This window comes from Dipodomys merriami, unplaced genomic scaffold, assembly GCF_024711535.1.
Source record: "Dipodomys merriami isolate MVZ:Mamm:240054 unplaced genomic scaffold, mDipMer1.0.p SCAF_36, whole genome shotgun sequence".
Lineage (NCBI taxonomy): Eukaryota > Metazoa > Chordata > Mammalia > Rodentia > Heteromyidae > Dipodomys > Dipodomys merriami.
In genome coordinates, this window is record NW_027205159.1 from 3,120,171 (window position 1) to 3,147,734 (window position 27,564).

At 43.0% G+C, this 27,564-nt stretch overlaps 1 protein-coding gene and 1 pseudogene across 2 annotated transcripts in view; one reads left to right on the top strand and one right to left on the bottom strand.

Moving 5' to 3' along the window:
- Positions 1 to 27,564, bottom strand: part of Tbc1d8 (TBC1 domain family member 8) — a 125,222-nt gene that overhangs the window by 67,797 nt on the left and 29,861 nt on the right. Inside the window, exon 2 of one of the 2 annotated variants that reach the window (XM_069988542.1) lies at positions 7,129 to 7,284. In XM_069988542.1, the coding sequence (XP_069844643.1) occupies positions 7,129 to 7,284 (156 nt within the window). The remainder of the gene's footprint in view (positions 1 to 7,128; positions 7,285 to 27,564) is intronic. The other variant, XM_069988543.1, reaches the window with a different exon arrangement.
- On the top strand, positions 17,291 to 21,950 carry LOC138804234 (coenzyme Q-binding protein COQ10 homolog B, mitochondrial pseudogene; annotated as a pseudogene).

The following is a 27,564-nucleotide window of genomic DNA, read 5'->3' on the forward strand; positions in this document are numbered from 1 at the left end:
TATGAGCGTCACCTCAACCTACCTGAATCTCCTACCCTGGCCCATGCAAGGTGAGCTTACAGGACACTCCTTCCTTCCTTCTGCTTTCCTGCTTGCTACTCTTCGTGACAAGGCCGTGGGACCCATCTGAGTAGTTATGGAAAATTCTGCTTTTCTGCTCTCACATACAGCCCAAGTATTGGGGCAGTCAGAAGGTCCAAACAGGTGTATAAAGCCCTGAGTATTAATAAAAGTCCTTCTATACAAATGACAGATTTCTGGCAGGACTCCTGTCCCCCCAGACATGTCCTCCCTTCCTCCCTACACACACACACACACACACACACACACACACACACACACACACACACACACACACACACACACACACACACACACACACACACACACACACACACACACACACACACACACACAGTATCTCTGAGAAGTCCTCTCGTAGGATGCAGAAAAGTCAGCTCCCCCAGGGTTCAATCTACGGTGAAAAGAGTCACATTATTACAGAAGCATTTCAATTCTTGGAATGATTCTAGGCAGAAAACGCAGAGTCCTGTTCTCTCCTGCTTCCTGGAAGCCAGGTAAGGACAAGAAAGCCCTCAGAGCTCAGGGCTGTGCTTAAGCATAAGATGTATGTCACAACACAGTAATAGCTATGAGAAGTGCCCACCTAAAAAGCAAAGACAACAAAGTGACATCTTACATGGTTGATATAGCCCAGGAGGGCCCAGATTTCCCAAGTGCAGGACAAGAGACCACCAGACTCATGAATGGCAGGGGGGCTGGGAAGGTGGCTCAGTGGTAGAGCGCTTGCCTTGCATGCCTGAGGCCCTGTGTTCGATTCCTCAGAACCACATAAGCAAAAAGAAAAAAGCCAGAAGTGGCTCTGTGGCTCAAGTGGTAGAGCATTAGCCTTGAGCTGAAGAGCTGAGGGACAGCACCCAGGCCCAGAGTTCAGGCCCCACGACCGGACCCAAAAATAAATAAATAAAAATGAATGGCAGGAAGATCTCATTCCCCAGGGCTTGTCAGGGCTTTGGATGTACTCAGCAGGACCCTGGTACTCCAATCTCTTGCTCCTGTCCATCCTTCTGTCACCCCACCCCACCCCTCCTAGATCAGCTTTCCTAATTGCACATGCCAAGGCCTTCTTTATTCTTTACCTGTGCCATTTGTTAGATACCCGATTCTAAAAAGCAAGCAAACATACAGTAGAGGATCATACAACCTTAAAAAGAGAGGTATCCTACACAGGCTGAAAAGTGGATAGATGCCCGAGGATATTATGCCAGAGTAAGAAAGCCATCACCCAAAGACTGATACTGTACAACTCCATTAATATACAGTACCAAGTCTGCACAGAGGCTGAACTTGAATGGGGAAAGGGGGAAAGGCACAGGGGTCAGCTATTTAACAGATGCAGGGTCCAGTTTGGAAGATGAGTTCTAGAGATGGAAGGTGGTGACAGTGGTGTGACATCAGAAAACCACAAAACACAACTAAAGTAGCTGGAAGTGTGGCTGGGTGGTGGAGCACCTGCTTAGCACATTCAAGGCCTGGGAGGGAGGGAGAGAAGGGGAAGATGAGGGGAAGAAGGAGGGAAGAGGAAGACCGAAGACATGGGCAGGGCAGTGGGAAGACAGAACAGAGGAAGGAAAGGCCTAAATAGTAAATTTTGTCGTGGATGTTTTACAATAAAATTTTCTTAAGGCAAAAAAAGAAATATAACCCCTAACTTGAAAGAAAAACTATTTTCGTATACTAGGATTTGAACACAGAGTTTGCTAAAAGCACATGCTCTACTACTTAAGCCACACTTACAGTCCTTTTTACTATAGTTACTTTTCAGATAAGGTCTAACATTTATTCTTAGGCCCGCTTGGATTTCCCATGTAGCTGGGGTGACAGGTGCATACCACTGTTACCTAGTTTTTGTTGGTTGAGATGACCTCTTTTGAACTTTTTCCTTTGGTCTGGTTTTCAAACCATAGTCTTCTCAATGTCTGCTTCCTAAGAGGCTGGGGTTACAGGCATAAGCCACAGAGCCCAGCCTTTTTAAAAATTACTTATTTTTTATGAGATTTGGGCGGGGGGGAAACTAGGGCTTGAACTCAGGCTTGTGAGTTCTGACTACTCAATGATTACAAACAGGACCACAAATTGCTCTGGGATATTCCTACCCTGGCTTATCAGAAAAAGATCTAAAAACTTTCATTTATAATTAGAGAGGGTCCTCAACTTGGGAACTGGTGTCCCAGTGAAGTCATAAATTAAAACTACTTCCAGTTGCAGGTAACTCACATCTGTAATACTCGCTACTCTGGAGGCTTAGATCTAAGGATCATGATTTGAAGACAGCATGAGGCAGGAAAGTCCATAAGACTCATCTCCAGTTAAGTACCAAAAAAGCCAGATAGAGCTGTGGCTCAAGTGGTAGTAGAGTGCTAACCTTGAGCAGAAAAGGTCGTGGCTTTGAATCATAATCCTCAGATCTCAGTCTCCTGAGTGGCTAGGATTACAGGCATGAGCCACTGGCACTCTGTTGAAATATTTTAAAGTATAGAAAAATCAGAACCAGCCAGGTGCTGGTGGTTCACACCTGTCTGTTATCCTAACTACTCATAAAGCTGAGATCCAATGGATCATGGTTCAAAGCCAGCCTAGGGAGAAAAGTTTTCAAGATTCAATCTCCAATTAACCAGCAAAAAGCTGGACTGCAAGAGGTTTTTTCTTTGTTGTTGTTTTTGTTTTCTTTTTGTCTTGTTTATTCATTTGTCTTGGGTGGTAAAAGGGGGCACAGAAATGGAGGACAAAGGGTGAACAAATGCAGTAGTGGGACTCACTAGATATTATATTGAAAATGAACTATACAACTGTGTAGGGAGAGGAGGGGTGATATTTTCCAAAAAGTAATGTACTCATTACCTTATTTACGTAGTTGGAACACCTCTGTACATTGCCTTTATAATAACAATACAAAAGGAAACCCTTAAAAAAAAGCTGGGCTGGAATGTCTCAAGTGGTAGAGCACCAGTCATAAGCATGAAAGTGAAATGAATGCAAAGCTCACAGCACTATCCCCAAAAAGGAAGAAAGAAAATGACACTCCAGCAAGAAAGGAAATTCTCACAAATATATCCTGCTCTCAAGCAATATAGAACACAAATTCAATACAAGAACTCACAGGTGAGATGATCAAGTAAGAGAACGAAAAGGGAGCCTACAAACTCAAGTACTGACCTGAGTATCAAAACCACATGGCGATAAAACCAGCAAATAAATTAAAAGCAGCAAAGAACAGAACGTACTGCTGAAAACTGACTTACTAACTCAAGAGTCATGAACACAATGGAGAGTAGAAATGGAGAAACAGAGAATAAAAAACAAGCATCTGGTGGTGATACATGTAATCCTAGCTACTCAAGAGGCTGAGATCTAAGGATCACAGTTCAAAGCCAGCCATTCCAGGAAAGACCCAGGAAAGACACACACACACACACATATATATACATATATATGTGTATACACATATACACACACATATATGCCAATTGAGGGTGGGGAAGCAAAGCACTGAGCTCAAGCCCTACTACCCATTTAAAAAAAGAGAATTAGCAACAATAACTATCCAACATAAAATGTCTTGAAAGTCAAGCATCCAATAAATAAGAAATAATATGAATTTAAAATGTAATTCTATGCAGAAGAAAATTCTATGCATAAAGAAAATATCTTGTGATGATTAAAGAAATGAACACAAAACACACAGGTTCCATAGTACAAAAATGTCATTTTCATCTCTGAGAAAATACTGTTCTCAGTAGCATCAGATGCTAGTTAAGTTACTAAACTTCAATGGTAAAGTCAAGGACAAACAGCATTATCACTTCCAACTAGCAAGGAGGGAAATCAGAGCAGCTTGAGATGTCTTGTGTTTCCATATCAAATATTACAGGAGAGACAGCCAAAGTCTATTATACCCAACCAAGATAACCCAAGAATCCAGCCAGTTAAAGAGCTTGAACTAAAAGAAAAACCTCTAGATTAGGAAAGCATACCTGAGTAGGAAGATGAAATCAATATGAAGAACTGAACCAAACAAATCTCAGAAAATACAGTTATGGGTCAGAATGGGCATTACAATGTAAAATTAAGAGCTTTTTCAATCAAGAGACTGGGGAGGAAAAAAGGGAGACTAAGACACTGACAACCTTGTCCTGTACATCAGAAATGAAACTCTGCTTTTCAAAAGCCAAATTCTAACCTTGAGATCCCTTCAAAAATCTCCTCGCAGGAGTTGGGGAGGGAAAGGATGGTAGGGGAAAAACAAAGGAAGGGATAACAATGCTCAATCAGAAATGTACTCATTACCTTACTCATGTAACTGTAACCCCTCTGTACAATATCTTTACGATAAACATATATATATATATATGTTTAATATATATATATATATATATATATATATTAATCTCCTCTCAGCCAGGCACCGGTGGCTCACTCCTGTAATCCTAGCTATTCAAGAGGCTGAGATCTGAGGGTCACAGTTCAAAGCCAGCCCAGGAAGGAAAGTCGCCATGAGACTCATAACTCCAATAAACTACCAGAAAACTGGAAGTGGTGCTGTGACTCAAGTGGTAGAGCGCTAGCCTTGAGCTGAAGAGCTCAGGCCCAGAGTTCAAGCCCTTGACCAACCGACCGACCAAAAAAAAAAAAAAAAAATCTCCCTAACCTGTAGCCAAACATTCAGAATTAAGAAAAATAATATCATGTTAAATAAGTTTTATCTAATACCTTTTTGAAGTTACTTTAACATAACACCTCATAAAATAGCTTTGCAGACAAATTCCCTTTTTTTGGGAGTGGTGGGGGGAGTCAGTTATGGGGCTTGAACTCTGGGCCTGGGTGCTGTCCCTGAGATCTTCAGTTCAAGGCTAACACTCTACACCACTTGAGCCACAGCGCCACTTCTGGTTTTCTGGTGGTTAATTGGAGAATCTCATGGACTTTCTTGTCCAGGCTGGCTTTGAACCTCAGATCTTAGCCTCCTGAGTAGTTAGGATTACAAATCCCTTTTTTTTTCTTTATCAATTGTGGGGCTTGAATTCGGCCTGGGCACTGTCCCTCAGTTCTTCAGCTAGTGCCTTACCACTTGAGTCACAGCACCACTTCCAGTTTTCTGTTGTAGAGATAAGAGTCTCACAGACTTTCCTGTCCGAGCTAGCTTTGAACCCCGATCCCCAGTTCTCAGCCTCCCAGCCTCCTGAGTAGCTAGGATTACAGGCATAAGCCACCGGTGCCCAGCCACAAATCCCATTTTTATACAAGTATTTCCATCGACCTCTGAAATGCTCTTGCATTTGTCTGACCTGGAAAGCTGTCTAGGAGGGTGTTCACCCATGAACTACTTTGAGTGGCTAGGGTTTGAGGCGACATATTTTCTTTATACTTGTTTTGTTTTTGTTGAGATTTTTGCTTTGTTTTAGTATTATTTGTAAGTATTAGTACCAAAGGGCTTTAATTTACAATGTCAGTTTATGAGTACAATGCAGCTTGATCAATGTCATATCTTCCATCAGTCTCCCCATCTTCCCCATCCCACCCATCCCTCCAAGTTACCTAGTCCTGTTTTCACATATGTACACTGAATATCATCACTGTATTTAACCACCCTTCCTCTCTCCTCACCTACCCCCCTTCTTGACCGCACTCCCTACAACATATACTTTTCAATGTAGAGGTCTTCATATTGAGTATATATTGAGTTTTTATAATATTGTACAAAGGAAGTGGCGCTGTGGCTCAATTGGTAGAGCGCTCGCCTTGAGCTGAAGAGCACAGGGACAGCACCCAAGCCCAGAGTTCAAGCCCCACGACCAACCAAAAAAAAACAACAACAACAAAAAACAAAAACAAACAAAAAATTTGTACAAATACAGAGTGATTTATCAATTTAAAATGCAAAACACAGGAGGGAAAAAAGGTATGCTAACATATTACTGGTAGATATGAATGAGATGCTCTTGTTCCTACTTTCTATATTTTTCCTAAGGGAAAAGTCCAATGTTGCTATTGAACAGAAAGTTTATGGGACATAATAAAGTGTTAAGAGAAAAACAAAACTGAAAATAAATTCTGAGCTGGGTGCCAGTGGTTCACCTGGTATTCCTAGTTCCTCAGGAGGCTGACATTCAGAGAACCATTGTTCAAAGACAGCCTGGACAAAAAAGTCTGAGAGATTCTTTTCTCCAACTAGCCATCCAAATTCTTGACTTGAGGCATGGCTCAAGTGGTAGAGAACCAGCAGTGAGCAAGAAAGCCTAGCAAGTGAGCAGCCATAAGTTCAAACCCCAATACCAGTACACACAAATTTAAAAATAATAATAACCCCTATGGGTATATGCATATAAAATGATGTTTTAGCACAAAATGAAGAGTTAAAATTAATTTTCTACTGTTTTAATTTCTGGAAAGAGGATAGTCATTACTTGTATAGGAAAGGGATATTGTAGTTTGGCTTAGAAGGGCTTCTCCGGATGTGACAGTTCTGAGCCCTGGAGGAACCTGAGAAGTTCAGTGAACAGCAGGTAATGCCTGCAGAAAGGAGGAGGCCCCAACAGGGGGGCAGGTGGTTTGCAAACTCCCTCCAAGTCCCCAGAGTGGTGATTCATTCTCATGGTACAAATATGGACAAGGGGAGACTTTCCAAGTCAGACCCAGCCCTCTCACCATGCTCTAGAGTCCCTACAGAAGGTGCACACATTAACATACCTTGGTCACAAACAAAATTGCAAAGGATGACTCAATCCATGTCAACAATGTGTGAACATCCCAAAACACACTACACAAAAGCCTGGCATGCCCAAGTTCATTGCCCCCATGTGCTTTTGATGGTTAAATAAGAGGCAAAGGAAGAGGTGAAAGTGAATAGGGGAGAGGGGAGTAGTGAGGGAATAGGAGGAGGAGGAACAGGAGGAGGAGGAGGAGGAGGAGGAGGAGGAAGAGGAGGAGGAAGAGGAGGAGGAGGAGGAAGATCTAACAAGGTTACCTTTAAGTGCTACTGACATGCAGGAACTCAGCATGCTTACAACACCTTAAGGTTTGGAACACTCCAAGTGAAACAAGACTCACCAGTGGCCAGGGCCCAGTACACATCTGATCCATTCAGTAACTCACCACATGCTATGGGAGAATAAACCTGGGACCCGGGAACTTGAAGCAGAATTCGAAACGGGGCAATCCGAGCATTGGAATCCAGCACTGCATCCAGAGCACCTACCAGGCGACCTTCAAGGGAAATAGAAGAAAGTGAGTCAGAGGTAGACCAGGCGGGGCAGGCCAAATACAGTGCAGCTGTCTGCTAGGGAGGTTAGGGGAGGCCTCAGTCCAGCTAAACTTTAACTCACCACAGAAGCTCCTAAGCTCCATGAGGCCAGGGGCTTTGGCTGCCTTGTATGAACCTGTTCCCCAGCACTCAGAATCAGTTCACACCATCAGTGAGTAAGTATAACAAGGGCCCTGGACCAGTCACCTAATCCAGGCAAGGTCACAGAGGGAAGAGCAGCAGCTTTGGTCCCACTGCCTGATTTGGATCCTTGCTCCATCACTTCCAACCTGCAGGAGCTAATTAGACAAGCTACCTCTGTTTGCCCAGATTTCTTCATTTGCAAAATAAAATCATCACAGTATATAACATAGTATGGTACCTATCAGAGCTGAGTTAGCATATCTGTTATTTGAAAAGCTTAAGCCTAGGGTCTGGGAAGGTGGCTCAGTGGTAGAGCACTTGCCTTGCATGCATGAGGCCCTGGGTTTGATTCCTCAGCACCACATAAGCAAAAAGAAAAAAGCCACAAGTGGCGCTATGGCTCAAGTGGTAAAGCGCTAGCCTTGAGCTGAAGAGCTGAGGGACAGTGCCCAGGCCCAGAGTTCAGGCCCCACGACCGGACCCAAAAAAAAGAAAAAAAGAAAAGCTTAAGCCTAAACATAAAAAATATTGAGTAGCCAGACACTGATGGCTCATACCTATAATCCTAGCTACTTATGAGACTGAGATCTGAGGACCGTGGTTCAAAGCCAGTCCAGGCAGAAAAGTCCATGAGATTTTATCTCCAATTAGCCAGTAAATTCCAGAAGTGGAGCTGTGACTCGGTGGGTATAGCGCCACTTGAGTGAAAAAGCAAAGGGAGAGCATGAAGCCCCGAGTTCAAGCCACAATACAGGTATATACACACTAAAATCTAACAACAGTTGAATCATTCAGAAGTAAGTTACTTTAGTATAGCTTACTAGGTATTGCAGAGTATGTTTCATCTTTGTGGTTATACAGGAATACAGAACCACAGAACAACCATCAAATGTGGATGCATCGTCTATCCTCAGACCCCATTCATCGAGTTTTCAATACAGATGCTCCTGGACTTACAAAGGAGTCTTCACCCTAATAAACCCATCACAAGTTGAAAACATTAAGTTGAAGATATAAATACCCCAGCCTAGCAACACAGCACTCTGTATAGCATCAGTCATTTCCCCTCATGACCACTGGCTATCTCTGCCCCACATCACCAGAGGGTCCCACTGCACATCTGGGAAAAGACCTAAGTACAACATTCAAGGTAGCCTCTGAACACAGACAGCTTTTGCATTATTACAGACAAAAGTTAATCCAACCTTCAGAAGCCAAAAACCACCTGTGCTGTGCTTTTTCTACCATGCTTCCAGTGCAGAATTGTACCCTGCATTTAGTTGTTAAGCCTCTCTTAGTTCTATAGTGTTGGCCTTGGTACTTTTTTTTCCAGTGCTAGTACTAGAAGCTTGAATTTGGGGTTTGAGTGCTGTCCTTTAGCTTTTTCAATCAAGGCCATAGCTACACTTCCAGCTTTGGGGTAGTTTATTGGACATAAGCATCTCATGGACTTTACTGCTTGGGCTGGCTTCAAACCACAATCCTCAGATCTCAGCCTTCTGAGTATCTAGGATTACAGGCATGAGCCACCAGTACCCAGCTTATGACCTTGACACTGTTGAAGATCACCAGCCAGTTCTTTTGAAGCACATCCCACAGTACTGACATCTCATCACATTATAGTCCAGGTTGTCTATCTCTAGCAAGAATCACTGGAGCAATACATCAGAGCAGTTAGCAGATAATTTTTATTTCTTTCATTCCTGATAGTGTACATTTGACCACTGAGACCATTGCTCTGTAATTACTCCTTTTTCATAAGTGTTTGATAGAATAACGAGGCAAATCTCACATACCTCAAATATTCTACTTAAGCCTTCTATATCCTCCTTTTACTCATTGGTTACCTATATCCTCTCTCTCTGACAAATACCCTCCTTACCCTATCCAGGCTTTAAATTCCCACATACATGCCCCCTAAAATCTCTTTGATCTGCCTCACTTATAAGAAGGAACAAAGAGGCATGGCTTTTATAGCAACTCTTCTTGTGACCACCTGGCATTCTTGCCTTTTCCTGGCTTGCCCTGTCTTCCAAAAGACTAAGAGAACAGGAAAACTGTCTGTGGCTAAAGGGGCTGGTACTTAATATAGAATCTGAGTATCAGTGACTCTGAACACCAGAACTGTAATCTGGGGATTGCAGTTCTATATGCAAAGGATGGATGAAACACAGCCTGTTTGTCTAGCAAAGATGGGGGCAGGGGCACACTAATAGAGAAGCTGATGGAAGACTAGAAAGGACCTAAAGCCCTCCCACCCTGCCCCATCCCACAAGCATGGATGCATCCATGGGAACCCATGGCCTTTTCAACACAGAGATCTGCTGAAGAATCCAAACATAATTCAAACTTTGATTTTTTTCTTTTTAAGGTTTGGAGTTGTTTTCTTGTGCTTGGGATCAAACCCAGAGCCTTTTACATGCTACACGAGCACTGTACCACTGAGCTACATCCAAGCCCCCACACGTGATTAAGTGAGGAGAAAGCCCTGGAAGATCCTTGATGTCATGGAGACAAGGAAGCAAGGAGGGTATGCAGCAACCCACCAGAGTGGGAATTTCCACTGGAAAGAGTAGTGATTTCTCTCACAGGCCCAGAAGATTTTGAACTTGGCAGGATGTCTTATGTTAACCCAGCCTTTTCAACAGGTAGGGCAGTGGGGAAGGGCAAAAACCACCAAAATGCCACACGGGGAATTCCAGACTCTACTCCAGCATGCAAACTACTTAGAAAACCTACTTCCCAACCATACACCACGACTGAGAAGCAGGGACTTTTCCTGAACTCATGAGAGAGCTGAAATCACAGGTCAAACCATAAGTCCACAATCTAGAAATCATGGAGAACTGAGTGAGTCACAGCTGAGGTTGGCATGCCAGATGTAGAACCGATAGAAGCACATGAATGGTGACTCTGACAGACTTTGGGGACCAAATGCAGCCTTAAGGGACCTCAGACCCGCATGGGTTTTAACACCAAACCACACCAGACTGGGAGAGGTGAGACTAATCTTTGTGTGAGAACTGCTGTGCATTCTCCAAAACGAAGTCCTACAATACTGTTCAAGGGAGAGATTGCCACGGTTTCATCCCAGCTGAAAAAGAGCATTCTTGGACTCCTGAGCTCATTCTCTGCCTCTTCTGGTTTTCCTGTCTCCAGAAGGAGGAGAATAGCTAGGAATTGCTTGGGAAGGTCACAGGTGCAGGGACACACAAGCTCACTGACAACTGAGATTTGCTGATATGATTATAGAACCCTCTCCCCCTCCACCCCTGACTGCCTCCCCCAAATACAACACATAATGACTCAGCTATCTGAAACATTTTGTGTGTGCCAGTACTGGCACTTGAACTCAGGGCCAGATGTTCTTGCTTAGTTTTTTTGATCAAGGCTGGTGCTCAATCACTTGAGCCAAAGCTCCATTTCTGGCTTTTTGGTGGTTAACTAGAGTAAAAGTCTCACATACTTTTCTGAGTCTGCTTGACTAGGATTACAGGAGTGATCCACCAGTGTCCAGCATCTGAGATGTTCATTAAGGAACCTCCAGACCAAACAGGAAATTCAAACAAGGATCTCTGAGGAATTTGAAACCTTCAACACCGACAACAGAGCCCAAGTTCTAGCCAGAACAGTAAAACTCTCAGCAAAGGGCTTCTTCCTGGTCTGGGAATGTGGCTTAGTGGTAGAGTCCTTGCATGAAGCTCTGGGTTTAATTCCTCAGTACCATGTCAATAGAAAAAGCTGGAAGTGGTGCTGTGGCTCAAGTGTCATGAACTCAAAGTAAAAGAAAGCTGAGTTGCTATATCATTTTCAGATTAAGTGAACTTTATAACAAGAATAAAGAGGAGAACTACATCTCCACCACTAAGCAGCACAGGACTGTGTATACACATAACTTACGAGTTCTGTCTCAGGACAATTACACAGGCATGGTGGTACGTACTTGTAATCCTAGCTACTTGGGAGGTGGAGATCAGTAGGACTGTGGTTCAAAGCAACATGGACAAAAAGTTATTGAGATACTGTTGAGGACAGTTGACACATGCCTATAATCCTACTTAAGAGGCTGAGATCCAAAAGATCAAGGTTCAAAGCCTAAGCAGAAAAGTCCCAGAATCTCTATCTCCAAAATGACCAACAAAATGATGGGCTAGAGATGGAGCTCAAGTGAAGTAAGTACAAGGCCCTGAGTTCAAATCCTAGTACCACCAAAATAAAAGAAGAGAAGAGAGGGGAGAATCAATGACAAGGGAAATCTGAGAATCCAGCATGGCTAATGTAACAATAAAATGTCATGTCATCCTGAAGATGACCCAGCTGAAAACTCCTGATTGCATTTTTCAGCCTCTGTGACCACCTCCTTCACTAGGCTCATGGCCACTTGCTCCATCCTTAAAGCATCAAGCCAAGTGGTTCTCTAATATATTTCTCTCTTTTTGTCTCTCTGTCTCTGTCTCTGCCCCTGTCTCCCCCTTACCGCCCTCTTTCCCTCTCTTTGGATTCCTTCTTGTAGTTGTAATAACCCTTGTTGACCACACTGGGCCATCAGTAAAGTCCAGGATAATTCTCTATTTTACCAGTTGATTTAGCGTGCCATATAACCTAACACACTCACAGGTTGGAGCCATTACTCAGCCTACTACAACAATCTACCAATGCCAGTTCATTAATTGTAACAGATTCAGCACAGTAACAGTAGATATGAATAATATGAGAAATTCAGTGTGTCAAGAACCCTTTACTGTATCACAGGCTTTTTGTTTTCGTTTTGTTTTTTAAGCTAATACTGTTTAGAAAATGACCTCAAGTTTATGTGTTCAAAAAGGGAAAGGGGAAGGGAAAGGCTGACCAGGAAGTGCCCACCTATAAACAGGTAGATGCAAACTGAGGTTACAGAAATAGGAGGCTCCTACCTCTGAACACTTAGCCTGGGTGTGAGCCCAGAGCTCACAGGTGGAGCCATCCAGTGTGCAAGGCCGAACCACAGTGAAGATGCAGAACAGAAAAGCAGGGCAGTGAGTTCTCAGCAGGGTGAGAGAGAGTAAGAAGAAGGGGAGGGAGAAGGAGAGAAGCAAGGAGAGAGAGAAGAGCCAGGGGAGAGGGGGAAGGGAAAGGGGAAGGGAATGGGGAAGGGAAGGAGGATGAGAGGGAGGGAGAACAGGAGAAGAGAGAGGAAAAAAAGCCTTTAGCTATTAGAAAATAAAGATATCTACAAAGTTCAAATGAGCTAAAGATAAATAATACCAATGCATCTAAGTGAAGCAAATATGTTAATAAGTTAAGGAAAAATGCAAATGCACAACTCCTAACAAGGGCATGCAACCTTACTTAGTCTTTGGAGAAGGGAACTAACTCCATGGGTGTCTTGTAGGCAATATTCATCAGTAGGCTAATAACTAAAGATAATAACTTTAAAACACTGACTTCCTACACACTGTGTGCTTCTCTGGATGGACAGGAAGGAGCAGCCCAGGCTCTGAGCTCCATGGGCCACAACAGTTTAATGACAAGGCAACAGTTATTTTTAGAAGGATGATGGATCACATCATCCCTAAACCTACCCTTCATCTACACTGAGACCACTCTTCCGCCACAATGAGGCCAAACTGGAAAATTCTTCTCCATTTCTCCAGGGAAAAGTCCCCCCACCCCCAGTGCCCTAGGACAAGGGGGAAGGGGCATGCGCAGTGCATCCTGGTTCCCCTGGGCAGCAACTCCATATGGCTTGTCTGGCACCACAGGAAAATCCTCCTGGCGTCCCAGCAAGCAAAGCACTCCTATTTTTAGGCTCTTAGAAAAACAATTCTGGCTGAGATAGATGTCGAGTGACAAGTTGTATAGTAAGGACCCAAACAGGGCTTAGAAAGACTTTGCTTCTATGTGTTGGTTCTGTGCTCCTTTTATCCTCACTGGATCTGGTGTCCAAGGATGAAGTGACAGCCACTGAGGCAGGACAAGCGGAGTGCTAGTTGTTCCTTCCCATCTTTCTGTGCTTTTTGTCACCTCCACGCTGGGTCTTGTACTTAACTCAAGCAGCCTTGCAAAGTGCTCCGCTCCTACCAGAAATAGCTCCATAGCATAATCAAACCTTTTTTCTTTTTCTTTTTTTTTTTTCCAAATGGGAACACTCATTTCATTCCCCATACAAAAATCACTGTAGTGAAAGTCAGAAAACACACTCTTTTTCTGCACTTGCAATAAAGAAAACAGATCTTCCTCAATGGCTTTGAGTTCAGACATACTGTATCAGAGCCCTATGATGGAAAAGTCCAGAGAGAGTCAAGAGCATCCCATCATCACACACCAGCTTTCGATGTATGACAGCAAGCTCACAGGGCATGGTGACCCTCTAGGAAGCCAGCATGGGATAGATCTCTGTGTCTTTGTTATTAGGCTGTTTGCTTGGGCTGTTGTTGCTGTGTTTGATGGTTAAGAGAAAAAAAGGTAAATTAGGACCTAGAGGGCAGCCAGTTAAAAGGCTGGGATCTGAGTATCCAAGTTTGAAGTCGGTCCAGGCAGACAAATCCAAGAGACTGGATATCCAATTAACCACAAAGCCAGAAATGGAGGTGTGGCTCAAGTGGTAGAGCACCAACTTTGAGTCAAAAAGCCAAGTGTGAGTTAAAGCCCCAGTACCAACACACAGAAAGAAAAAGAATGGAAAGGAAAAAGAGGAGGAAGGAAGAAGGAAAAACCAGAAGGCTAGAGGTGTAGTATAGTAGTAGAGTACTGCTTAGTCTGTACAAGGTCCTGGATTCAATCCCCAGCCCTTGAATACATACACACATACATAAACACACACATATAATAAAGGAAAAACTTACACATAAGAAGCCACAAATAAATAAAAAGGCCTCATGAAGTACTTTCTACTAATTAATTCAAAGAAATGTTGGGAGATGTTTATACTTTGAAAAAAATTAGCATTCATTAATTATGGGAGGGGTTTCATTGTGACATTTCCATACATGTATCCAATAAATGCCAATCAAACTCATCCCCTTCCCATCATTTATCCCTTACTAAACAATTTTAGCAGGTTTTTGTTGTCCTATTTTCATACACACAGTCTCCTTTGACCCTATTTAACCTTTTACTATTAGCCTATTCCTCACTTCTGCTAGTACCTACCCCAAAACTGAGCCTGTTTCTCCTTGCCCCAACTCCTATTAATGAATAGCTTTCATTGAGGTTTGATATTTGCATTTTTAATACAAAGATTCTTCCTCATCTGAGTAATATCCCTCTCCAGATCAATAAACTGTTTTTCCCAAAGCATTTTATACAATCCAGTGTCCCTTTAGGTATGAATCCTTTATGGTGCCCACAAATCTCTTCTAAACCAAGAAATGCCACTATTTTCAGGAAGTGTGGCAGATTAGCATGCAAAGCCACTGGGTAGTAACCAAATCACGAAGATCCTCTGGTGATGGCATCCTAAGTGATTCCGTTACCACTGTGTGGTAATGAGCTCATCTCGAATAACTAAGTGAACAACATGGTGATCATGTATCTGGCACAGCTGACAGACAAGCCAGCTGTATCTATAACTTGAGCCCTGGGGTCTATGAACACGTGTGCATTTCAAGGGCCCTGCAAGGGCAGAACTCCAGCCTTCAAGAACAGGCCAGTCAACTGCTTGCCACACTCCAGATATGTGGTAATGATGACATCCACACAATAGCCCCAGGCTTTCTTAGGAAATCAAGAGGATAGTAGGATGATAGAGAGCCTTCATCAACCAAGGGGAGTGGGGGTGCTATATTTCCCAGACTATCCTATTTCCACTGCAAGTCAGACTGGAGACTCAGCTCAAACAATAGAGCACTAGCAAAGCTGAGAAAGCATGAAGTCCTGAATTCAAATCCCCAGTGTGGGGAGGGGGGATTAAAGCTAGACATGGTGGTACACATCTGCTCAGGAGGTAGAGTTCAGGAAGATTGCAGTTTGAGTCCAGCCTCAGCAGAAATCAGCTCTCATTTCACCAAACAACCAGAACACAGAATTTCATACTGTAAACCTAGCTATGCAGCAGACATAGAAAGAAAACTGGAGAAAAAACTGAAGACTCATCTGGAAAAATAATCAAAACACAGAGGACTTTCTGAGTTCTAATCCCAGTATTCCCTTACTCAAAAAAAGAAATCCTAACCTCATTCCCCAAATGAGAAACCATAAATACTTTAGAACATAAATGTGATCCGAGCTTGTGCTGCTCCACTCTGACATATTCCCCTAAGTGCTCCATAAATAACCCCTGGATAGAGTCCAAGCCGTCTGCTTTGTCTCAGGGTAAATGTAGGGGACCTGTTGTATAGACTCTAAGCAGGCCAACATCATGCTCACAACACAAGACTGAAGCCTCCTGCCCAGAAACCACATCAAGACGGCCACTTCCCAGCATGAGCAGTGATCTCCTCTTCTCATAAGCACTTGAAGCTGGGGATATTATTAATAATTCTGCAAACACTTCCCAGACCTTATGCCTGCTGCCCACTTGGCCATCCACTGAGGCAAACTAGTCTTCTAGTATGTGACTAGATAGAGCCACTCAGGTTCTTTTTTTTTTTAATTTTTTATTATGAAAATACCATACAGAGGGGTTACAATTACATGGGCAAGATAATGAGTACATTTCTTATCAAGCATTGTTGCTTCCTCCTTTGTTTCCCCTTCCTAACCCTTCCCATATCCCGCCCCCCCCCCCACCCCCACTCAGGTTCTGGTAATGAAGTATTTAAGTCTGTGAAAACAGAAGGCTACAGAAATGGTAGGGGAAAGAAAAGGCAAGACCTAACAAAGAGCTTGGCTTTAACACCTGATAGAATGTTTAAAAGAAACCCCAAGGCAGGCATGGGTGGCTGGCTCTCTCACACCTGTCCACCTAGCTACTCATGAGGCTGAGATCTGAGAATAAAGGTTCAAAGCCAGCCAGATCCAGGCAGACAAACCTATAACTCATATCCTATTAATCATTAAAAAAAAAAAAAAAAAAGCTGGGCACTGCTGGCTCACGCCTGTAATCCTACCTACTCAAGAGGCTGATATCTGAGGATCGAGGTTCAAAGCCAGCCCAGGCAGGAAAGTCCATGAGATTTTGTATTTCTTTCTTTCTTTTTTTTTTTTTTGCCAGTCCTGGGGCTTGAAGTCAGGGCCGGGGCTCTGTCCCTGAGCTTCTTTCACTCCAAGCTAGCACTCTACCATTTGAGCCATAGCGCCACTTCTGGCTTTTTCTGTTTATGTGGTACTGAGGAATTGAACCCAGGGCTTCATGCATGCTAGGCAAGCACTCTACCACTGAACCACATTCCCAGCCCTCCATGAGATTGTTATCTCCAATTAACTACCAGAAAACCCAAAGTAGAGCTATGGTTTAACGTGGTGGAGCACTAGCCTTGAGCAAAAAAATCCTCAATAACATACAGTGCCTAGGACACACACACACACACACACACACACACACACACACACACACACACACACACACACACACACACTAAATGAAACACTAGCTTTAAGAGGCTTAAGAATAAACTAATCCACTGCTACTCCCAGGCAACTGAGGATTGCCCACAGCCTCTCCTGCACACTTGAGCCCTTCACTTCTCCAAAGACCATGAAAGGACCCAGCCATTCTGGGTATGAGCAGTTCATAGTCCTCCCTCAAGACGAATACACTCTTCCTGTCCCTTTGGGCTTATTCCATACCTGAAACCAGGTTTTCAGGCTCCAGACCCAAAGTCTAGGAGTGTCGTATTAGATCTAGCCACTCGCTCCCATACGCCAAATGAAGAGAAATGGTGAAGGGCAGAGAAAAAAGATTACATGGCAGCCCTGGAAGATTTTGGTACATCTTCAGAGGTGCAGACACTGGCTCAGGTTAGACAGGGAGAACTGGGGACATGGAGTAAGGAAAGTATGTATACTTAAAAGAGCCTCAAGGCGCGTGGCCTGGTTGACCCTTAGCTCTGTCTCTGTCTCTGAAGATCGTACAGGTGATCTGTAGCTTTTGGCTGTCCCTTCAAGATGGTAAGACAGATGATGCCACTGCCTGACTGATGGGCGAAACCTGTTCTTCCTGGAACCCAAGGTGATGCTAAAGTGACTGCATCAGGGAATGGCTCAGTTCAAAGGTACAACGTAGGGGTTGTCTGAGTATCCCATTTTTAGTTAATTCACTGGTCAGCAAATACAGCTTTTAGCTTGCCACTTATATTATGGCCCCACATTGCAACCAGACACAATAGGGCAGGTAGCAGCAGGTAGAATTCTCTTGCCAATTTCTGTTACCTCACCAGAGCCAAGGCTCATTGGTGAAACAGTGCCCTTGATTTTTCCATTTGTTGCAACAGTTTCTACTTTGAATCAAGTATTTTAACAGTCCATGTTTTGGTATCTGTGCAGAATGATACAGTAGACTTCCCATTGAGTTTGATCATTTATCACAGTGTGTGTGCATGCACCTGCCGTGCACATGTATGCATGCATGCACATGCATACACACTGATACTGGGACCTGAACTCAGAGCCTACGTGCTGTCCCTTAGCTTTTTCTCTAAAGGGTGTCACTCTACCACTTGAGCTAAACTCTGTTTCTGGCTTTTTGCTGGTTAACTAAAGATAAGAGTTCCATGGCCTTTCTTGTCCCACTGGCTTCAAATCACAACCTTCCTACCTCAGCCTTCTGACTAACTAGGATTAAAAGTCACCCAGGACCAACAATTTACCACTTCTCATGTCCTGGGGGGGGCTGTTTGGTTGATCGGGGTTCTTTTTCAGTTGTTTGGTTGTTGTTGTTGTTGTTTGTGGATGAGGGCTTGCTACATTGATCCGGTTGGTGGAAAAAACCTGTGATCCTCCTACCTCAGCTTCCTGAATGGCTAGGATTACAGATGTGTGCTACAACAAACAGCCCTGACATCCTAAGTCACAAAGAAAACCAGTTACACAAAATAAACTTTCCAAGGCTGGAAGTATGGCTTAAGTGGTAGAGTGACTGCTAAGCAAATGCAAAACCCTGAGTCCAAACCCCAGTATCACTAAAAGAGAAAATAAAAATATTTTCCAAACCCTGAGGGAGAGACAAACAGGAAAAGATTAGGCAGATAGGGAAAGACAGCAATTGGAGGAGGCAACACTCTCCTCATACTGGGACCCCTGGAGGTTAGAAACAGCCCATAGAGACAATACCCCTTCCCCACCCAGAAGACCCTGACAGAAGCAACACCCCTGGTGACTCTGACATGCATCCCTCCCCTTGGGTGACGGGGATGGTGACCCAACTGGATACTAGAGCAGCTGAGATTCACCAAAAGCTATACAGGAGGGAACCCAGGAGCCTACATCAAGCTACAGAGTTCTATACATAGAGTTCTGTACATCTCATAGAGATGTCTGTACTTTCCCCTTCCCTTCTCCCTTGCCCAGGAAGCAAGTAGACAAGACATTATCCAGCATAAGCTGGCCTCCAGCTGGCAGTCTTGGCTGAGGATTAGTACTAACCCACCAGTAGCTAAGAGGCTTGCTTCAGTTTCCTTGGCATTGTACTCTTACTTTCAAATCAACTTTGCTTCGGCATCCACTTCTCTGACCTCATAATTTTTTATTCGTTGGAGAAAAGGAACTCAAGACCCATAAATGGTATCATTACCTTAAGAATATAAGTGTGAATTTCAATTTGTCCTATTGAAAACAATTTTTTCTTGACTAAAAAGTTAGCCCATTTTATTGCAAATATTTTAGAACATGAGCTGGGAATGTGGCTTTGTGGTAGAGTTCTTGCCTCACATGCATGAAGCTCTGGATTCGATTCCTCAGTACCATATAAACAGAAAAAGCCAAAAAGTGGTAGAACATTAGCCTTAAGCACAGAGAGGTTCAGAGGTAGAGAGCCCAGGCCCTGAGTTCAAGCCTCAGGACTGGCCAAAAAAAAAAAAATTTTAGAACATATTTAAACACAATACACACACAAGAAAATTAAATTATTCACATCTTGTCAATTAGCAGAAACCATTTGATCTGTGTCCTTCTAGCTTCATTTCTAACAAGCCATAGTTATTCAGTACCCACTCAAAAGATACTGAAAAGTGGAAGACACATGTGTGTGCATGCACACACTCACACACACACTCACAAGCTTGAACATGAAATTCAAAGGACTCTCAACTCAAGTTGCAGGAAGGCTGCTAAACTTGTCCAACAAGACTCCTAGCACGTAGCACACCAATGTATTTGTCAGCCAAATTTAATCACAAGCACAACCCTTTACACTGGTAGGACCACAATTCTACCACCCCCACCTTGCAAAGCCACACACTTGGGTTTAATGGCCCTGTGCATAATTAAAGGCAGGAAATGGAGCTTCAAGGCAAAAAATAAGTAAGGCAACAGGCAAAATGGAAATCAATAGGAAGGTTAATGAATCAGGACTTTTCCATAAGCTCAAGTTCAAAATGAAAGACAGGTGGATTCTGGCTCCTCCCATAAGAAAACTCCCCCCCCCACCCCCACCTCAACCTGTAAAACTATAATCACATCTTGGAAAAGGAGATCACCTGTTTCATTAGGATTAACAAGCACCATGTATCTCAATGCAGTAACTCACATGCAGGTTTCCAAGCAAATGTCTAGTGAACGTCTGTTCTGTGCCAGACACACTGTAATTGATTGTGAGTTCTTCCCTAGAGAAAAAGAAGATAGAAACAGCAGCCAGGCAAGCCACAGAAGGTTCAATTGGTGTCCAATGTATGCAGACAGACCAAGAGACATCAAGCCTGGCACTTGGCACAATTGTTTCTAAACTTCACTAGGAAATCTTAGTTCCTCCTCACTTGTCAACATTTGTCTTTGATAACAGTGTCTTCTGGTATCAAATTAGATCTAATTTGCTACAGCTAAATGTTAGATGTTTTCTTAGGGGACATATAAAGGGACAGATAAGGGCATAAGGGCAGGGATCTTTTATCTGCTCCCAGCACCTGCTGTACTGGCTCCTGGGGTGCCCTCAATAAGTGTTGGCTCAGTGAACATTTTGAATGAGATAAACTCAAAGAATAGAGCTCTGCAGGCTCATTTGAAAGAAGCTGTTTTTCCATATGCTAAGTAGCTGAGTGTGTTCATCCACAGATCTGATCTTGAAATCCGATTACCCAAAGCCTGCCATCTGTCATTCTCCTTCAGTTACTAGCAAAACAACAACACTCCTGTGGTTTTGTTACAGTGAACCCGGAATCTTATCTTGAGCTGGGCAGAAAATACATGCTCCAGTAACTAAATGTACCTCAAGGAGTAAACAGTGCTTTTGTTCTAAGAAAAAAAAAGTATATGGTACAGATGTCTCGGCAGACACAAAATGTCTTCTCAAGAGGCTGAGACTATTACGAACACACAGATAGGAATGTAACCATTAATTCCAGAAAAAATCAAGGGGAACACACTACTTTCCCCAGAAGAGGATCCACAAAAGGAAATAGCAAAGCAAATTTGAGTGAAAAAGCACTCACAGTCAGGCACTAAGCACTGGTGGCTCACACAGAATGCTGGCTACTCAGGAGGCTGAGATCTGACCATCACAGTTATAAATCCAGTCCAGAAATCAAGTCTAGGAGACTCTTTTCTCCAATTAACCACCAAAAAGCTGGAAGTAGAGGACCTTGATGGGGAGGGACTCAAGCAAGTGCAAGAGGCCCAGTCAAAACCCCAGTATGAGGGGCCAGGTTTGCGGGCGGTGCCAGGGGCCTGGTCTTGGAAGGATAACCGGCTTTGGAAAGATGAACATGGCAGCTCCAACCAGTCACAGGGCCTGACAAAGATAGTCTCGAGATGCCCGCCAAAGTCGGGGACAGTGGCGGGCACCCCAGAGCAGAGATCTGCACATAACAGAAGATATTTAGCTTCCTGTGTTATACTGAACAAAACTCTTCCAGCACATACTTTCATTTTTCCCAAAGAGATATGTATAAGAACTTTCCTCAAAATTACTGCACCATTAGTAAACAAGAGAAAAAAATATGCAGAAAGACGAATTATAGGATACTCAATGCAGGGAATGTATGATGTAGAATCAGGAATGGAGGATTGTAAGCATTTTGTTCCTTGGTATCATATCAAAGAGATCTGGATATAGTAAAATGCATTAGAAATTGGGTTTCCTACTGTGTTGGAATGATATACATCTATAGTGACCATGGTAAAACCACATTTGGTAAAGGTATCCTGTCTGATGGGAAACTTTTCAATCATTTAGAGACTATTTGGAGCTTTTGTCCAGGGATTCCTGGCTACCCAAGAACTTGTACCCTGGATTTTTCTATTTCTTTTGAATTCCGCCCACTTCTACACTCTCAGCTTGGCATGTTGTTTTCTGATGAAGTTGTCAAATAAATGGTAGCTGGTAGCTGCCTTTGAAAGAAGAGCATGTAAGCTGTATGGTCCAGAAACAAACATACCTCGGGAATTAATGTTTCATGAAGTTGATCATACATAAAGGGAAAAAAAGAACCAGTGTCACCTACTATTAACTACTTGTTAACTTTTAGGAAGTGCTTTCATGATTTATTTTCAGAAGTCAGAAAACATCTTTTAAAGCCAGCTGTGTTTATAAACCTGCCCCAGTAAAAATTTGTACATAGAACATGGACTCTCTTGTATATACAATTATTTCCTCAACCAAGTGCAATCGAAACTAATGTGTATACTTGCAGGCTCTACATTTATAATAGAATGTCATCACTGTTGCTAGAACACTGACATCATTCTTCTGAACAGAAACTGAAGCTAAATTTAAATCTTGTAGGTATTACTATTATCTTACCTGAGATAGAGATACTCATACAACATTTGTTATATTAATCATATCATGTTTTAAGTTATTCCATTCAGAGTATTTGTAACTTATTTTTGTGGGGCCTGTCATATGGCTTAGAATACTTCAGATATCTCCATATATTTAAAGTTAAAATTTTGAGTTAACTGTTCATGAAGATTCCTTGGTATTTGTTTTCTTAAAATGTTCTTAGTACTAGTAGGAGCAGAAGAAGTAGTTTTAGTTACTGTAGTGCTATAGTGAAGTTAGTTTCTAGATAATGTCTTGTTATTGTGGGTCTTTTCTTGTTTGGTTTGGTTTTTGTCTGGTACATGGTCCAGAGCAGAAGTTATTTTTCCAAGAGTTCACAACATTCTCCCAGGTACTTGGGCTTCACTTTCAATAATGGTAATCATGTGTCAAGTTTTGTTTACCACAGTAGCTTTATTAGGTCTCCAACATATGCCCTCCCTATTTTCTGTTTATTGTATGTACTTACTTTCAGTAAGTTCCAATCTATTTTAAACAAATCAATATAAAGTCTGAAGTGCTAGCTTAATAAAGTTAATTTTGTTGTTTTGTTTGTTGTTTGTTTTGGTTGGTCATGGGGCTTGAACTCTAGGCCTGTGTGTTGAGCTCTTCAGCTCAAGTCTAGCACTCTACCACTTGAGCCACAGTGCCACTTCTGGTTTTCTGGTGGTTAACTGGAGATCAGAGTCTCACGGATTTTCGTGCCTGGGCTGGCTTTGCGACCCTCAGATCTCAGCCTCCTGAGTAGCTAGGATTACAAGCATGAGCTACCATCACCCAGCTAATTTTGTTTATTTTGGGGGAAAAAAAAAACAAAAGAAAGAGAAGGAACGGAGGAAGGGAGGAAGGGAGGAAGGAAGGAAGGAAGGAAGGAGGAGGGAGGGAGGGAGGGAGGAAGGGAGGGAGGAAGGAGGGAGGGAGGGAGGGAGGGAGGGAGGGAGGGAGGGAAGGAAGGAGGGAAGGAGGGAAGGAGGGAAGGAGGGAAGGAGGGAAGGAGGGAAGGAGGGAGGGAATGAATTCTGAGAGACTTTTACCTCTGATTAACCAGCAAAATGCCAGAAGTTGAGATGTGGGTCAAGTGGTAAGGGCTCCAGCCTTGAGTAGAAAAAGCTAAAGTAGTACTTGAGGCTCTGAGTTCAAGCCCCAGTACCAGCACTCGTGCACGTACATACATACAACACACACACACACACACACACACACACACACACACACACACACACACACACACACACAGAAGAAATCTACTTGTTTATAGAGGGGATAACATTGATTAGGATATGAAAAAGCAACAATGAAATCACCTCTCTCCTATAATTAATGCAAGTTAAAAAGAGAAAGAAAAGAATGAATCTGTCCTTTTTGATCCCAAAGCTACATATACATCAGAGGACACATGGCAAAAAGCAAAATTGGAGCCAGTAATTAGAGGGAAAAAAAACCCTAATAAAATTAAAATTTAATAAGATGGAGTGGTGGTTCAGCAGAGCAATCTACTTCCTCAAACTCATGACTGATTATTACACAGAGTTTTCTACTGGGAATTCTCATCTTGAATCTGATGGCTCCAAGCTTCCCATTTAGGAAAGGCTACTGCACAGCCTTGCAGATTCTGAGTCCTTGAGACAAACCAGTGCCCAAGACTTGTTTGCAAAGTGCTTTGACATTTATTCTGTAGCCATACAGACAGTGATTATGATGGAGTCTGGCCATCAAACTCCAGCCCAGGCCACCTCATAATCTGGCTCCTAATATCTAGAGTCGCCAACCACCAAAACAAACAGCAGAAGCTCCTGTCACACCGCGCTGATGGCATGCAAGAGACCAGCCATGTTCAGCAGGGTGGTGAAGAGCCAGAATCTGCAAAGCTTCTCTTCTGCCATTAAAAGAAAAGTTGAAATTGTTAGAGCAGCAAAGATAGAAATAAATGTAGGAAAAACTCTCTACAAAACGGGACACTGGTGGCTCACACCTATAATCCTCGCTACTCAAATGGCTGAGAGTTGAGGATCACAGAAGCCATTCTGGGCAGAAAAGTCCCAAGAGACTCTTATCTCCAATGAACCAACAAAAAGCCAGAAATGGAGGTGTGGATCAAGTAATGTAGTGTCAGCCTTGTGTGAAAAAGCAAAGTTAGAGAGCAAGGCCCTGAGTTCAAGCCCTAAGCCCCACAGTATATGCACAGCAAACAACAACAACACAACAACAACAACAAAGCATAAGGAAATGTCTCCTCAAAAAGGGAAAGGGACAGACATGGCTGGGAATAGAGCTAGTGGAAAAGCATTTCTGGATGTTATCCCCAGCAGAGGAAAAGTACCACCACCATCAAAAACACATACACTATTAAAATATATTATATGCATGTGCAACATAGGATGGTGAAACCTCTTGCTATAATATACTAAATGTATTATAATTAATATACTAAAAGTGAATGAGAGAATAGTAAGAATGTTGAAAGGGGTAACACTGTTCAAAATGCATTGTATTCATAAACTGCTTTGTTGAATGGCAACTCCTTTGTACCCCTACTTACAGATAATTTAAAAAATTAGTAAAACAGGCTCCAGTGGGTGGTGAGTTATCAGTAGGAGTGGGGAGAGGGAATGGAGATGGTGAAGAAAGGTGATTAGTCAAAGTATTTTATATGCAAGTATGAAAATAGAACGAAGAAACCAGCTGGAATTATTTTAAGAAGCAGGGAGGGTATATAAGGTAAACTGACAGAGGAGGTAAAGGTGATGTGGTACAATCAATGCACATATGAAGTGTCACAATGAAACCCTCCTGTACAACTAAGGAAAGCTAATAAAAAGAATACCTTGCCAAAAAATAAAAGAAGGGAAAGGAAAAAGTATACAACTGTCCCACAATCATCTAACTTCTTCACTCAGCTAGTCTTTCACGGCTCAAAGTAGATTTCATAAGCATTTGTTTATTAGTCATTAACACTGATATTTATCTAAACGACTGCCCTGTCCTGTCAGTAATCTAAGTATAGCAAAGGGCAGATTCAGGGAGACTCCACTTAAAGACTATGTGAATGGTTTACAAGATCAAATTTTAAAAAAAAAAAAATTAACCTTTGGAAAAGGTGAACTACTTAGTATTTCCCTATAAAGGGGGCAGGTCCAACCTTTTACCTGGAAGCTGTAAAGTCCACTCTTGATTAACTTCCTCTCCAGCCACAGAATACAAGGCTGATTGGCTGATGTTCCTAAAATAGCTAATGCCACTCTCATCACATCCATTAGTCAGGAACTGGGGAGGACAGGCGGGGTTCTCACCCTGCCCAGTGAAGGCTCCGACTCCTCCCAGAGCCCAGGCCTCCCGGGGGCCTGCTCTGTACCACTGAAGACATCTGAGGATGAGCTATGGATTGTTCCATCTGAGTAAGCACCACTGTAAGTCCTAATGTGAGAGAAATTGGGATGGCCTAGGCTAGTGACCGGCAGCTTTGTAGGCTCTGGCCAGAGAACTGGGTCTCTCATTGCTTTGCACACTGAGCAGGGCCCTTTGAGACTAGGGGGAGCTTGTGTGCTAAGGCAGGTCAGCCTGGAAGAACAGAAAACATAGGCAGAACAAGCCAGCCTTCATGTAGGAAGATACCACCTGACAGTCTCATTAGCCAAATAACCACTGCAAAACAATGCTGATTTCAGGATACACAGACCTATGGCAGGAAACACTGGACAAGAAAATAAGTTCCCCATAAAAACCACTTGCTTATTGCCATAGGTTAGGGTTTGGGCTAAGAACACATGGCCTTTAGAAAGAAAGGATGTAGCTGGGTACCAGTGGCTCATATCTGTAATTCTACCTATCTGGGAAGCTGAGATTGGGAGGCTCATGGTTCAAAGCCAACTCAGGCAGAAAAGTTAGACATCCTAGCTACATAGGAGGCTGAAATCAGAAGGATCATGTTTTCAAGGCCAGCTGGGGCAGAAAAGTCCACCACATTCCTTCTCACTGGAAGAAACTGGGTGGTACCTACCTATCATCCCCAGCTATGACAGAGAGCAAAAAGTAGGTAGATGGTAGTCTCAGCAGTGTGCCCAGGCAGCAATAAGGTAATAACTTTCAAACTTAGGATCTCTATTAGAGCCAAATGTTCAAAGCTCACTGCAAAAGTTTCAAAATCATCTTCTCACATCTGTCTCTGGTTTAGTATTCTCCTTGGCCCTTTTGAAATATAACAACACAGAAATATAGAACCTGAGTTGCAAGATGACATTGAATAGTCTAACCTAACAGAACTTGAACCAGCAAGCCTCCATCTCTCCTAATGGAAGACAGTGAAGCTTCTGATCAGTAAGAATCAGAGAGAACAAATTCGAAAACACTTTATGGAAAAAAAAATCCAGAACAACCTGGCATTCTGTCCTTCCTAACATTGTTACTTGTGGTGCCTACTTTCACTCAGCTCCTTTTAGTACCCATCCATCATGAGCTAACAATTACATGACCCCTGCCAAGGACTGCCACAAGCTCCCACCCCACCTCACTCAACCTTCTTGTCCTAGAAGTCAAGGACTTGTCCTGAAGGCTGAGGGAGGTTCTATAGCTTGTACATGGTTACACAGGGAGTAGGGGAGGAGGTGGCACTCATATCTGTGGAGGAGGTCCCCAAAGCATTCTCTTATCTCTACTTGGAATGGTGGCTGGGTTTTCAAGCAATGGTAATTCACTTTTCTATCAGAGGCATAGCTGAAATACAGCAGGAGGCCCTTACACCTGCTAGCAGCAACTTGCTAAATGGGAAAAATCTTCCAGGTGTCCAGGCAAGAGGAGAGCAGGCCCTGAAGAGTGATTGCTTCTGAAGGCCTGTAGTCACCTTACCAGGGGCATAAGGTTTCCTCAGACCCACTCAATCATGTGCACACACCTGCAAAAAGACAATCTGGAGGAGTGTGTCTCCTTTGTTCTTCTAGTCTTCTACCCCTGGAATTTATTTATTTATCTTACAGAACACATTGTTACATTTGTTTTCTAATTTAAAGAATGAAATCATAACTATTCTTTTCTCTTTTTTTCTTTTTCTTTTTTGACCAGGACTCAAACTCAGTACCTGGTACTTTCGCTCACAGGTTAGTGCTCTACCAACTGAGCCACGCCACCAACAACTAAATCATAACTCTAAATGATGTTAGGTTTCTCTCGGAAGGAGAGCGGACCCTTGCCATAAACACAGCACATGCAACCCCAACAACTCCTAGGCTAGTCAAAATGTTTGCTGTTAAAGACTCTAAAATCAACTGACACA